The 15,879-nt window shown below is 36.2% G+C and overlaps 1 protein-coding gene across 1 annotated transcript; it reads left to right on the forward strand.

The window, feature by feature from the left end:
• The first annotated feature begins 526 nt into the window (after positions 1-526).
• Positions 527-8,680, forward strand: LOC104082930 (chromosome unknown open reading frame, human CXorf23). Its single transcript, XM_009586211.1, has 7 exons — positions 527-567; positions 2,587-3,165; positions 3,509-4,174; positions 6,468-6,646; positions 7,326-7,440; positions 7,639-7,702; positions 8,558-8,680. The coding sequence occupies exons 1-7, from the start codon at positions 527-529 to the stop codon at positions 8,678-8,680; spliced, it is 1,767 nt and encodes a 588-aa protein (XP_009584506.1).
• The last annotated feature ends 7,199 nt before the right edge of the window (positions 8,681-15,879 follow it).

Raw genomic sequence — 15,879 nt, forward strand, 5'->3', positions numbered from 1 at the left:
CAGTTAAAGCTTACAGGAGGTCTGTAACTGTGTAAAAATATCAGTGCATATTACGAATTTGAAGTTCAGAATATAACTCGATGCAAAAACATTTTGCTTCGTAAACTTGATTTTGAAGCTGGCTGTCTCTCCCCTCTCTATCATCTATAGCATTCAATACATACTAACAATTACTGCATTTTTTCAGTTGCTGCAGCTTGCTTGTGAGATTATTAACACTTAAAAATAGAGTGAATAGACAGCATTACAAAATGGAGAGAAAAAGGGAGCAATGGTCAAATATTTAAATCTTTATAAAGATTCTAAGATCAACAATTAGGAAAAAAGTTACTTGCCTTAAAATGGGAGTTAGAGGTAAAAGTAAAACACCCTAAAAATATGCCTCACCCCAACCTTGAAGCATCTAATACTACACTTGTTACAAACAACTGTCCCTGTTGCAATTTGTAGTGCAATTCTGTTATCAGACTAGTAAATTGTATCATTTTTACAGCTTCAAGAAACTCCTATAAACACATGAGAGAAGATGACAAGATCTAGATCAAGGTCACCGCGATGGAAACCAAGGTAAATATTTATAACTTGTGTTCTGAAATGTAGCTGTATATAAGGATTTATAATTAGGACTTAAAACCTGTGTAAACGAAATAAAATTGCATCCAGAATTGCAATTTTTAAAGTGTATTTTATAATTATAATTTGTTTTCCAAACTGAAAGCCTTCTGCAATTTTATTCCAACTCGCAATTTTATTATTATGACTTTTTTTTTTTAAGCTGAAGGTGTTAAGGTTTTGCTATCTGCCAAGGATCTTGTTCAACTTGCATGTTTTGGGACTTGGAACTACCTTAAGCACAAAATCCAAGCACCAAACTAGTTAAAGTTATTTTTACTCGAGCACCACCTGGTGCACTTCATGCCTGTAACTCACTCCTGTTTTGCCTCTTGGCCTACAGGGAGGGCCAGATGGACTGTTTTAAAAAATACTACTTAGTTCAGATACCTCAGGCTTTCTGAGCCTTTGGGGCTGATCCGCAAATTGATCTTTAACACAGTTAGATATGCCTTGCAGCATAACACGAACTGAAAACATGGGAGTCAGTGCCCTTCTTCTTGGACACTAGCGTAATAGCGTGTGTCACTGATGGTTGTCACCAGAATAACATCCAGGTTACTTCCTGCTGTTAGTTATCTGCCTAATTTTTAGGACTCGCAATTCAAATTTCAGGTATTAAAACTAGGAGGCTGGAATCCAATTTTAAGCTTTCAGGAGCTTTAAACTACTTTTCTGCTGGTTTTGGGTTTTGCTTTTTTAAACAGACTAATTAAGTTGATGACTATGATGACTAAGACCAAGGGAGTTTGTTGGATAACACAGAAAAATGTGTGTGGGTTTTTATTTATTTGTTTGTTTGTTTTTAAAAAGAGAATTCCTATCTACTTCCATACTAGATTGATACTTGTGAATATGTCCTTTGAGAGAAGCGCAGGGAGGAATGCCCCAGCTCTCATTAAAATGCAAACCTTAACCAGAACAACATGGGGCGGCAGCAGCAATATGGGTGCTATTTGAAGTTAGCCATTATAGTTTTATGAAGATCTGTGATTGAGTTTGAACTCATTTGCAGAAATGCCAAATTGTACATTTACAATACGTGTACAAAGGAAGTGGCTTCCTTGACTTTTTCCAACTTACATTTTTCGATGTTTTTATTGAAGAGTGTATCGAGAGTGTACAGTGAATACTTGAATACAAGCAGAACTGTTATGTCTGGGATGACTTTCTGGTTCTTGCTAGTGGCTTGTGCTGTTTTTTCTTCATTTAAGGAGATTTTGTCTGAAAGAACCCTTAACAGGTTGCTTTCATTTTTGTAACTGTAGGTGAAAATGCAAAGCTAAGAATGATGCAATTGAGTGGATCTTAGCGATTGAACCCTTTTGCAATAAGTGTGGAAGTACATATGTATACCTGTACACATGTATATACATGTACACACAATTATACAAAAAGACCAAAACATCTTTCTCAAACTCTTTCTGCCGGAAAAAACCTATCTGTGTGACATTTTAAATAGGACATTTTATAATGTTTTCAATCAGTTTTTGGGGTTGTTTTGGCATGCAAAGAAAACCTGAAAAGGTTTGTGGGTGGTTTTTTTTTTTTTTTTTTTTGCAGTTCTTTATATAGTTTTTTTCCTTCCCCTTTTTTCTCTTGGCACTGAAAAAGATAGGGAATGCTTGAGAAGTGTGAAAATGTGTATAACTGTTGTTTTCAATGTAGTGGTAACTGCATTTTTTCATTTAAAACTAAAAATGATTTCATGTATGTGAAAAGAGAGAAAAATGATTGACTTACTACTATTTTGAGTGGGTATTTTTACTATGAAAACTTTCAACGGAGTAAAAGTAAGCTTGATACTCTAGCCAGGCAAATGACACTTCGAATATCTTGGTGTGTTTTTTAATTTTTTTAGCAGTTGATTAAAATTGTGTACTAAACTATACTTTCTTAGGGAATAGATGCTCTCATTAAGAGGTTGATTCAATTTTGTGGGACTACTCAAAGTGGATTTTATTTTTGCCTTAGGTCCTTATCTCCAGCATTTAGGAGTCCAGAGCACCATAGGCAAAGGCATGCTCATCTTAATTATGACTGCGAATATAAAAGCTTTCGTAAGGACCCAAAGAAACCTATGCCTTGGAGAACAGAAGATGAAAAATATGGACAAAGCAATTCCAGGTTTGCACCTCATGGAAATAACCACCAGAGAATATATGAACGTAGATCACCTTCACCAAACCTGAAAAGAATTCCCATGGAAGATACTTATAGTCATAAGCCCTACAGAACACATTCATCTGAAAGAACTGAAAGCAATAGGAGATGCCAGTTACCACCAAAATACTCGGAAATACCATATAAAGAGCATGATCGTCCGTTTTACCAACACAAAATGGAAGAAAGATACATGTTTGAGCACTATAAAGTCACTGGAAATGAAAAAGGAATGAAACCTTTTCATAGACCATTAGGGGCTTCATGTAAACTTGAAAGAAAATGGCATGAAGATGACTTGAGGCACCAGAGGTTACATGAAGAGAAGTATGGTCAGTCACCCAGAAGAGTTTCTGACGAATTTACGGCAAGGAGCTCTTTACAGAAGAGGTATAGGAATAAAATAATTAAAACCTGGGTATTGTGGTGTAAAGCCTCAAGTGAAAGTCTGTTTTCATTATAGTTGAAGATACCCACCTTGAAACACGTTGGCCACTTTGTAGTTTAATTATGGGCGACTGGTAGTAGTGAAGTATTTGTCTTTTAAGTAAGTCATATTGATGGCTAGAGTATGAAAGGATAATATTTCCCTCTTAAGAGCCCCTGCACATCTGTACCTTGGCGTGAGGGATTATGGGTTAACTTGCCACGCATTCTGCTGTCCAACATTCTGCACATATAAGTTCTCGCTTTCTTCTCTAGTGCAAGTGTAAATTGCTTTATGTCAACACAGGTATCCTGAAGATCACGATTACAGAGAATATGGGCACGCGTCTAAAAGGGCTAAAGAAATGGAGAGGTATGACGGTGGAGAAGTAGCAAGAAATTCCAAGTGGAAGCAAGAACGTTCTTTTCCACCCTACCAAGAAAAGGAGGAGCAAAGAAATCTGGGTGCCCAGTCCCACCGTTCGGCTGAAAGGGAGTACTCGGAGGGTTCTGTCGCAAAGATAGCCTATGAGTACAGTCACAAACGGCGCAGGTATCCAGATGGGGAAAAGGCTTTTTCAGACAATAGAGCTCAGAAGTATGTGAAGCAGGAAGACCAGAAATACGGTTCTTCTAAGGGAGCCCGGAATAGCAAGGAGTTAGATTACTTTAGCAGTGGAAGAGTGAGACGAACTGAAGAAGGACACATCGAAGTACCTCTTAAATGTAGTTCAAAGAAGGGCTGCAATGCTTGTGTTAACTCTTCCAAAATGGATGTTGATCTGAGATCTTTTAAAAACAAACCGAAGGAAAGAGTAAGGAAAGAAGGGGAATTCAGGAAAAAAGTAGATTCCTCCAATAGCCAGCATGATTCAAGTCATACTGTTTCAGATGTGAAAATGTCAGATGTCAACTGTAGGAGGGAACGTCTCACAATCAAAGTGGATATGAAGAAAATGGTGACCAAGTACAGGTATTGGTTTCCCGTCACCTCTTGTTCTTTCTTCCTGTCTCTTTACAGTTTATGAATATTGAAGGAAAGCATGGTTTCTTTAAGAGGTAACCAGGACAAACTAAGGTTGTACCATTTTAATTTTATTTCATTTAAAATGTTAACTTGCCCAGACTGGAAACTTACAGCCTACCTCTATTAGAAAACAAACAAAACTCCCCCCCTAGTTCATTTCATGGAGAGGTAGTAGGAAGTGGAAAGAGCAGATATGCCTGATACAAACCTGTAGTTAAAAGCTGCTTATGATAAGTAAATGTGTTACTTTTATTTAAAAACAAAAAAAAAACCACCCCAAAAGCAGAAAAGCCTAGTCCTGTACTTCTGGAATATAATGGCATTTTTTGACTGTGAGTCATCCCTTATTTCTTCTAAAAAACAGATAACCTTTAAATTACACAAATCTCAGGCATGCATTTAGATGTTCAAGATCTCAAGTTCAATAAAGCTGTTGAAAAATTATGAGATCCCTGGGTTATGTTATTTATTGTTGTAACAAATGTCAGTGGCAATCTGAGGCATCAGAACTGAAAAGCAGTAGAGTCTGCTTCTGTTTATTTTCTGTGTAATACTTGTGGTTGCCTTTAGCATTCCCAATGTCTGCTGAATTGGAAAAAAGTAATATTATCAAAATCTGGATGATGGATACATGGTAGAGAGTAAGCACTTTTGTTTGTGTAGATTTTTGCAGGCTTTTCTGGTTTGTTGCCTTGCTGTTGCAGGCAAGAATGTCATATAATGGCAGTAATCCCTTTTGGAAGGGATTGCCTTCCTTTCCAAAATGATCAGCCTTCATTTTAAAGGTATTTTGCCTCTTGTCCCAAATAAAACATCTGTATCAATTTTTTCCCTTTCCAATATTTCAGAAACATGTAATACAATGGAGAGTTAAAAAGACAAGTTACTGTCTGCACATAAGGGGCTAATATTAAAGACTGAGGAAGGGGAAATGGAGTAATGCCCCCCGCCCCAGCTAGGACAAGCATTTAAACTTCCTGAATGATAAAGTAAAGAAAATAATTACTGTTGGGTTTTGTTGCAAGCCCACAGGCTGATTCCTGTATCTAGTAGCCTCTTGCTGCTGTTTTTGAAAGTCATGCACAATGGACATGGTAATTATTTGCAGACTGAAGAAACTACTACATTGATTACAGCTAATTTCACGTGTGGAAGGTTTGCTTCTGCAGCCAAAAGTGCTAAATATTTTTTATTTTTTAAAGATGAGAATGCTAATTTTGCAGAAGCTGATGACTGGGAATATTCATGCTGCCTGCTTTAGGCACTTAACAAACACCTGACTTGAAATGACTCAGCTGAGAAGAATACTTTCTGTATAAACCTGGGGAGCAGGTAGATAATTCAAATAATCTACAATTGAGATTGTTTGGATTCCCTCTTGCATGCATTTATTTCCAGTTTACTGGGGGCAAATAGATGACTTCTGGCATCTGCTAGAGGCTACTTCTGACACAATTTTTGTTTAAAATTCTAGTCTTCTATGCTTCAAATGCAGGATGGGCAGGCACATAATCACTTTGCAGAATGCACAGTAAACAGAGTCTTTATCCTAAAAGCTTTTACATGGGCTGTTTGAGTCTTCTATTTATCATTCCAAATGACAAGCATTTTCCTTGCAACAAGAACAGCAGGATTTTTAAAGTGTTAACTTCCTTGTCAAAATAACTTTTAAGCAGCAATGCAACCATTTGGGGCGTAAACTTACTTAGAATGAGTAAAATTTGACAAAGATGCTAAACACATTCTTAAGTTCACACACTGCCACTGGAAAGCTGTTTCACTAGGCTCAAGTGATGATTCAGTTCCCAAAGATGCCATGAGATTTTTACATCTCTGAACTGTTCTTGAAAATTGTCTGGTAGCTCCTTATAAACAAAGACACACACATCATTGCCTTCCAGAATTATACTAAAGAAGTATATCAGGATCTTCATTTTCCTGTTTTATCTGATAATCTAGATGAATTAAGTTTAAAATTCACAAATCTTGTATTGCATACTTCACTGAAACAACGATTCCTGAGAATGTAGTCATATCTCTTTCTGTTTTATTATAGCTTTTCTTCCTTATGGCCTTAGGACGTTTTTAATTAAAAAAAGGAACAAAATGAGATTTTGGTTTCATTACGTTTATTCCTAAAATGAACTTCTTGATTTATTGTTTTGTTCTACTCATCTATTTGAAGTTTTCAGATATAGTGAATTATTTTAAAGTGAATATCTGCAAACTTTTATTCCAGGACTGCTTCTAGTCATACTACAGAGAGGCAGATGTCACACGATCTGGCTGCTGTTGGCAGGAAAAATGAAAATTTTCATCCAGTGTTTGAGCACATGGAATCTGTAACACAAAACGTTGAAAACGACCCATCAAGAGAATTTACTCAGGAAATAATCACAATTATCCATCAAGTTAAAGGTGGCTGTAATACTTGGGGTATATGTATGTGTTTATGTATTTATAATTATTAAAACCAAATGTAATGAATTAGATATGCTGTCCTTGTAAATCTCAGGTGTTTGCCTTTGGCTTCATTTGTATTTTGGTTTCATTCTGTATTGTTTAAGGAAAATGTAGGTTGAGGATTTGAAGTAGTTGGGTGGAGAATGATTTTAATAAGGTCTTAGTCCATAATAGAGGCATTATTGTGGAGTGTTAAGGTCGAAAGGATTATGCTAGTACTAAAGACTAACCTGCTTGTTTAGGAACAAGAGAAGAAAAAAGGAACTTTGCTGTAGTCACAACTTCCTAGTTATATGTAGTTCCTTTAATTTCTCAGATTAGTGTTGAGATTGCTGCATCATGTTCAGTGTTGAACTTTATTTATAGATTCTAGTCATTTGAGTAGTACCATGATAGAGCTGACAAATAGTTAACTTTCTGTTCAGCTTAATCTTACTAAATAAGAAGAATGTCTAAGTTGGGCTGGCCTAATCTTTCATTTGTGAATGTTAAACTACAAGTGGAAATAGTTTGAAATTTCATCTCAGTAGTTGTCTTGGTGTCCTTAAGAGTTAATCTTTTAAAAGATACAATTTCCCACTGTGCATTTCAAATACTACAGATAAACATTCTTGTACTTAATATCTCTTCACAGCAAATTATTTTACATCTTCTGACATAACTCTACATGAACGGTTCTCAAAAATTCAGGATAAACCAATTGCAAGTATGAATGAGGTTAAAATACATTTGGATCCAGAAATTCACAGGTAATTGATGTGCTTTTTGCCTTAATTTATTTGCATTAAGGTGGTTAATCTTCAGTAGACTTTACCCAATGTAAAGTGTTTTTTCACTGACTCTAAACTACCTGCCTATACTCCGTAAAGAATTCTGTAGTTGGTCATTAATGCTTTTGTTATTTATAGTGATGGCACTTGTTTTTATGTAATATTTTTGTGTTCCAGGAGGATTGACATGTCTCTAGCAGAACTTCAGAACAAACGAACTGTGCCATCTGAATCTCCCCAGGTATCTTGATTACTTAACTTTTTTGGCAAACAGTAAGTTAAAATGATATGGATGTAAACAACATTTTCCCCTTGCTATTGGTAAGTCATTTTTAGACGCTTTGAAGACTATCAGTAATTCTGATGACTATTTTGAAAGAAATGCACACTTGAGCATATTAACAGATACCATAATGGTGCAAGTATACTGTGCTCACTGATGAGTAAAATGCAGGTGTGTTCTCCAGAGTAGCTGGAGTGTGGTTATTCCTGCTCCTTGAACCCCTATCTGTTTTTAAATCATGTAAATACTAAGTAGGTGACTGACATGTGGCTCTTACTTTCCCTCTGAGATTAGAAAAAGCCATAATGTTTCTTCTACCCTAATGTTAGAATGGCCTGACATCCACATAATTCCTCAGAATGCTATTTTATCCCATGCTTTCATCCAGGGACATAAGATTTTCTGTCTTCTCCTTTCAAGCTATGCTTACTGTGATTTAGTTATCTTTTTTTTTTTTATAGTATAGGTATGTGGAGATTCAACTTAATTAAGAATAGTAGAATTTATTAAGATTTACTGGAATTTATGTGAATATGTTTGCCTTGGCAACTCCATGCAAATTTCAAGTGCTCTTTCACTGTTGTTTGGAAACTTGTAAAAAGGCAGATGGTGCAAGAAAGGGTAATTGTTTGGGACTACTTTTTGTTATTGTTTTGGACTTTGGATTCTTGGGTTGATGTGAATCCGTCCTATGTGCAAACAGTTGAACTACGTTAACAAGGTTATATACAGGATGCAACCCCTGATGGACAGAATCACGTCAGTATTTAGTTATTAGTAGCTAACCTGACTTTAACCCTTCCTCTTAACTAGAACATTGTAAGAGTGTTAGAAGATCCAAATGATCTACGGCATGATATAGAAAGGAGAAGAAAAGAGAGATTGAAGAATGAAGATGAGAGAGTGTTTCATGTAGATGGTGCAACTCCAAGGTAATTGGCAAATAACAGTATTGTTGACCCAAGGCTTTTTGACTCTTCCACAGTTATATTCACATTTGTGATTCTTTTCCATAGTTTGTCCTTGTAAGTTTGACTCGGACTGAAATTCAACTGATACATGTTGCAACCTACTCCGTAATGGAGTGTTACCTTGAAAGAGGTTAAGCTGCAGTGAGAAAAAATGAAAAGCAACCTCAAACTGTAGCACTGAATGGGAAGAGGGGAAGAAATTAATTTAAAGATGTTTAACTATTTTTAAACTCCTTGATGTGCCATATAACATTCTCTTGGTATTTTGTAGTTTTGTAAAAGCATTCTAGGATGAATACATTGTTGTGTTGCCCTGGTTGTTTTGTAATGTTGTGTGGAATATCAACAAAGAATTGGAATTTTTCTGATTCTTGGAGAATTTTATGAAGAAAAGCTAGATTTTTGGAATAGCTTTTTACTGCTATGAATTCCTCCAACAGGTTTGTTAAAGGTGTTTGCCCCAGAGATGTTTGCTAACCTCAGTCATCCTGTTTCACTTTTGAATTTGTGAGGTTGGTTGATTAGAGAGATGATTCGACTTACTTGTGTTAGAAGAAATGTTGGTTAAAGAATTGCCAGAGTGTAATGAAATGTATCTACACTGTAGTCATGATTTGCAGATCGCTTTTAATATGCTGCTGTTTGTTCATTTTAAATGCAGTCTATAATGGCAAATAGTGGCAATGCACACATCTGGGAAAACCGACTTGTGAAGCTGAAGAAGTAATACTTCTTCTGTTTGAGATTCTTTAAACAAAAAAAGTAAAAGGTACCGGGGGGAGGGGGCAGAAATATTGGACTGTTGCGTATAGCCTTTTATGTACCTGGGACTATGTCTTTAGTGTATATTTGGCTTGATATCTGGGAAGGCTTTTTTTTGCCTTTTCCACATTGTTGCTGTCTTGCTTACCTTTTATGTATGCCGCTCAAAGCGGGGAGTGCAAGTTTCTAGTAAGTGTGGCTATCCTGGAGTTCGACGTGAGGAGGGGTTATGCTGTCAGTGATGTGGACAATGTAATGTGGGCTGAGGGCAGTAACGGTATGAACGATGGGTAGAATTTTCCTGAGATCGGGGGTTTTTAGTAGGTCACATATGAGATACTGGCAGTGCCTATGAGCTAGTCCAGTGTGCCTCTATTTTTGCCTTAGTAATTTATTTTGCAGCTATGAAAACTGTTTCTGTATGTTTTGTGAACTATGAATTTTGACTTCTGGTGGTTACTTTTCATAGTATATGTTTTATTTAGAGGTTTATGGACAATCTGTATTAGCAATGTGCTCAGTAAAAAAAAAAAATCAAGCAAGCAAAAGCCGAAAGCCAGAACGCCCTGCTTGCTGAGGATGACACTGGAGCATCTAGTGATTTATCTGAGCTTCTGTAGGATTTGGGATTTCATGAAATGGAAAGTTCTGTACAACTTCAAAGATAGTACAGTATAAAACAACTCCTGAAATGCAGAAAGCATTTCAACCAGCAGAGGGCAGCAATGACCAGCCATGCAGGCCTAGCGGGGTGAGCCAGGGAAACCTGATTTGCAGAGCGAGGATTTCAAGAAGGCAGAGTATCTCTGTTAATTTCTTATTGCATAAGAGAATACAGCTTACTGTGTAATTCTGTGCAACTTGGGCTTGAGTTTAGTCAGAGGACTAGTAATTTGTTGAATGTCCTAGAAAAAAATTACTTTAAAACTGTCACTTTGCACTATTAAGTGATACAGATGCTAGATTAAGGTCATTTAAAATACAGGGTTTTGATACACTATGGCTTTAGATTTTAATTGTTCTCTCTCTGTCTCTCTCACATACACATCAGGAACCAGCAAAGCTGCAGTCTTTCAAAATTACAAAACTCTCAACTTGATGGCTTCCAAAAGCCTATGAGGTTCATTAAGCCACCTTTCAGGAAATTTATTGGGAAACCTCACCTGGTAAGCCTAAATGTAGAATTAGTAGCTTCTGCATTGTTGTTCTTACATTTATAATTCTTTTTTTGCTGCATTGTCTATGCTGATGTAAATTTAACAATCTGTGATGTCTTGCCCTTTTAAACTTCAAGTGAGGCTTTATTATCTTCAGACTTTGCTCAACAGTAAAACTGCTCATAATTTCACAGTTCTAGTGCTGTACTTCCTCAGATATTTTTTGAAGCATAGATTAATACAAGTGAGCTAAAACCACTTTTATGGCCAAATGCTGGTACAACAAAAATAATTCTTTTGCTTTTGCACACCTGTGCAGTACTCCATAACAACTTTGCTACTGTTTTTTATAAGCTAGCAGCGAGTTGGCCAGGGATTTGTTGTTTCAGAAAGCTAGTTTAGATCAGTATAATGGGTGAAATCAAAATATTTTTTCAGCTAGTCTAGAAATAAGTTGGTCAACTTTAGATCTTTTATTGAATAGCAGGAACAGGTCAAACTAAACTTCTGAACTAAATTTTACATTCAAAATTACTTACTGAAATGAATTGATTAAGGAGCTTTATGAAATAAAAACTCATATTGCTTGTAGCTTTGTAAAAGAAATTTGTAGGTAATACTGCATTTCTTCCACTTAATGATGTACTAAAACTATAAATTAGAAGGCCTTGTTATTGAGCAGAAACCTGAGATAATGTGGAACAGTTTGAGAAAAAGAATACGCTCCTGCATTCTAGTTGTCAGTGGTTGGAAGGGAAGGTCTGAATCTTGTTTTCTGTAGGTGGCATTGTTACTGAAACAGTGTTTCTCCTCACTATGATAAAAGTTCTGGGAAGCTCTTATTTTAAAAACAAATAAAAATGAGGAACAAATCACAGAAATAATTAGAAATGTCTGAAATAATGTTCCTGAGGATGGAATGTTATACAATGGAATAGCTTATCTGTGTTGATACTGCGTTTATCAAAGCTAGCTTGGGCACTTACTCTTTCTTAGGCTATCTTTCTGTGATGTACTTTAATACTGAAACGGGGCAGACAGTTACATCAGGTTTAATAGAAATAAATTTGTCTCTTTTGGAAAATTCCTTCTAAATAAATGTAGTCTTATTTCCAAGTGTCTGTGCTTGTTTAACTTGGGGAACTGGTGAGACCAGAAAAGCTTTATTAATGTGTGCAGTATAATTCTAAAACATCTTTTTTTTTTTTTTTTTTTTTTTTAATGGGTGCAAAATAAGGAGGAGACTAATGTAAATTGTCATTCTTTGTATGTTGTAATTAATATCCTACATTTAGGGTTCCAAAAGACCATGAACTTTTTGAGGTCAAAAGTAGCTTTTATTTAGTCAAAGTTCTGACCATCACTGAAATGTAGCTGCCTTGCAGATATAATAGTGCGTCTTTAATGTAAAAGAACACAAGTTTTTAATGGTAAAAATATTATTTACTCAAGACTAAGATTGAAGTCCCCAAAAACAAGTAGTAATTGCTCATTAAGTAATAGAGTAATTGCAAATAAAAAGTGAGTTTGTTTGAAATAGAAACTGAGTTATTGGTAGATGTGCTGAAGATTCAGGAAGATTGCATTTTGATATCTAATAGCGAACTGCAAACATGCAGTTTTTAGAAAGCCCTGCACTGCAGTGAGGAGTTATCCATTCAGAACAACAGTAGCTATGGAAGCATGGGTATTACAAATGCAAGGCATCCTAAAGAAGGAATGACTCTTCATGAAGTCAGCCATGCAGAAGCTGTTTTGCAGTCGCGTGGGAAGATAAAATACTTTAGTTTGCCATCCACGTTTGTCAGTAAAAATAGAATTAATCAATGCTCACCAACTGGCTCGGAGGGCTTACAGACATTTTGCAAATGTGTCCGCAATACATTAATCGGCACTTTTTAATTGCATCTCCTCTTCTGGTTTTGTGGTTCTGTTCTTGCCTTTAGATTCTTATTCTGCTCCCCTTGTCTGTTTTCCTGTTTATCTAGTGTGTCTAATGCTCAATATGTAAAGTAATGCAGAAAGAGGGTAATCTTTCTCCTAGGCAGAGCAGATCACTAATACAGCAAACTCCTATCTGAGGCAGTACAAATAATTCAGCTGAATAAGCTAGCTCCAGTAGTGTGGCACTTCCCGTGACATGTAGACATGTTGTGTGAGAATGTATGGTGCTCAAAATGGCTTTCCTTGAAGGAGTTCTTCAGGCCTGGGTGCGATTGGAGAAGAGCTTATCCTGGTGGGCAATAGCTCAAGCTCGATCTCCAGACGTGTAAGCTGCTAGCACTGCTTTAGTATTTGTTGTGGGAGTTAAGTGAAGTGGCATTCAAGCAGCCAACTGTAATTTCAGCCACATGTATCATTTGTGTGTTGAGTAGGTTTTCTGTAATAAATTCAGAGGTGCGTGACTGTATTCACTACTACTTTGTTTAGAAGTGTAATATTAGTAGAGTTGAAAGCAGCCTTAGAAAAACAAGAATGAAGGTAAAGGCCATTTGTAGCTGCTTTCTGCAAGGGGACAAATGTTTGGAATTTGCCATTCAGAGTGTCTTGTATCAGAATAGTACGGTTCAGGTGTGAACACTGCTGGGCACCTTGAAAAGTGTAAGGACCATGACTAAAAGGCAGTGTTCAGAGAACAATGCATTGGATTTCAGAACTGGTTTGATGGGTCACCAGAATATTGATGCTGGGTCGACCACACCTTTGTAAATAGGAAACATCCTAAAATGAAGGATATATTACTGGAGCACAGCAATACATGGGAAAACTGAGGAAGAGTTTGAAACATAAGCAAGAGCTAAGATAATAGTTGTTGAATAAGAACGTAATTTTTTGTGGTTTTGCTCAACCTTACAGATTTCTTGGGTAGATATTGGTTCAGTTGGTTTCACAGTCCTAGCAGAGCTCTCCAGTTCTTGTGGGAAGCTGTTTTATGCTGCAGAAGAGATGTAGCAATAGCACATTGTATCGGCAACATTGTAAAGGGTGTGGGAAAACACATGAAAAAGTACACAATAGACATCTCTTACCATTTTTGTTGAGGAGAGTTCTACCTGTAATCTTAAAAGCAAACCCTTGGAAGTCCAAAACAAAAACTGTAACCTTCAATGCTCCTTTCAGGTTTGTTTACTCTTTTTTTACAGGTAAACATTGAGAGAAAAGTACATCAGAGAGCCAGGTTTCAAATGACAAGCATAACAGTGCCAAGGCTCAGAAAATATGGCAAAAATAACTTTAAAAAAGAATATTTGACAGGAAAACTACTGCAGCATCTTAAATTAATGTATTGGATAAATATTTGCACACACTGCAGCATCTTAAATTATAACACAGGATTTAAAAAAATTAATGTATTGGATAAATATTTGCACATTTTCATTTTTGTTAGTAAAATTTCATTGTGGTTTTTATCACTGTTGTTTGAGGACCTGTACGTATCAGCATTGGTAAAAGATGGATGCTTGAAAACTGAAAGCCTGATCAGTAGATCATATCTGATCCTAGGATGTTGCTTAATGTGAAAACAGATAATGTGTTGGTCATATTAAATTGTCTTTACAGTAAACTATAAAAATGTGGTATTAATACCACTTTTCACTCTCTTGTTAAATGGATGATATTAGTCATTTGAGTTAAAATTAAATGTGGAAATGGTATTGACTTGGTTGGCCTACTTTTGGTATCCCATGACTAACCAATATGAACTTTTCAGTGCAAGGTATGAGCATGTTTTACAGCAGGCTGGTGAAGGGGAGCATTTCATGTGTTGATATTCAATAATTACAGGTTGAGCTTAAACTTGAGAAGAACTTGTGCCTTGAAGGTGCAAATGTCTGTCTAGCCTTGATTGTAAGAAATGTCCATCTAGCCCTTGTACCCTACTGACAAAAAGAGGATAGCTAAAGAGTAGGAGATCAGAACAAGTATCTATTTGTACTTCCCCATTTTTTTTTTTCCATTTAAAACCTATGGTTTAGGAAATTCCTGAAGAGTAGATTGCTGTCTCTTTGCATTAAGTAGTTATAATGTTTTTGTTTCCATGAATGCACTTGAATCTTGAGGGAGGTGGGGATGGGGAGGGGTGTATCCACAGTTAGTCGAGATAAGCTTTCTTTTACTTCCCAAAGGCTTATTTTTAACTATAACAGGAAATTTTCTTGAATTTTTTTTTTTTTTATCTTGCTGAATTCTGAGCTTTAAGGAGGACTGTACTTCAACAGGAAGCTTCCTGATTTAATTATGTGTTGTGTGGAGAAAGTTAATTTGATTTCATGGAGTATCTTCATATTCTTAGAATAAGAAGGGAGCTGGGAAGTTCCTGACATGCTTTTTCCTCTGTTTATTTAATTTTCCATACCTTTTTTCTTGGAAAAGCCACTTTGACTATTTTGATCTCACTTCATAAAATCTTTCTTCCTCTCTTTGTTCTCTGCTGAATCCCATCTTGTCAAGGCATTTTAAGAGCTAAATAGTTGACTTGTAAGCAATAATATCTTCTCAAAAAAAAAAAAAAAGCTAGCTTAAATCCCAGTTAAAAGTTAACTTGGATTCTAACATTGTTCTGTTGCATTTATAGCACTGCTTTCCCCCCTGCCCCCAATTAGTAACAGTGTTAGAAAGCATATTCTACAGGGTTTCTGCCACTGGACAGGTTTGTACTTTGTTAGAGAACAGAAATTCTGTAAACAGAAAAACATGCATTTGCATTTATTATTAGATATTAGTATAATGAAATATTTCATGAGAGTCGTCTTCTTAGGCTCTCTTTAAAATGTACTTGAAACTGTTAACATTTTCTTTGAAAAAAGAGTTCAACAGCATTGGAACAATTTTGTGATTATTCAAGAACGGACCATGAAAAAAAATATTAATTTGATTGCTAAGAGTTCGTTAGCAAGTCTGTTCTGTCTCCGTTAGATGACTTTAGTGTAGTATATGCCAGTATGTAATGCTTCTGTAAATATTTATAATTGTATGCAACGATGGAAGAGAAAGATATTTTAGCTGCGTGCATCCTCTCAAGGTAGCTGTCATGGGAAAAATTGGAAAAGGGCCAAAATACACAGGTAGGACAGTGGCTGGAGGGAGTGCTCTATTTTAGACAACCATGGCTGTTTGACTGCAGCTGTTCAGTGTGTTGACACACAACAATTTCAATACCACTTGTCTGTGTGACTTGCTTTTGAAATCATGTGTGTTTCTGTGCGCACAAGTCCATGGGACCTGATGAGACCCATCCGCGGGT

This window comes from Fulmarus glacialis, unplaced genomic scaffold, assembly GCF_000690835.1.
Source record: "Fulmarus glacialis isolate BGI_N327 unplaced genomic scaffold, ASM69083v1 scaffold40739, whole genome shotgun sequence".
Lineage (NCBI taxonomy): Eukaryota > Metazoa > Chordata > Aves > Procellariiformes > Procellariidae > Fulmarus > Fulmarus glacialis.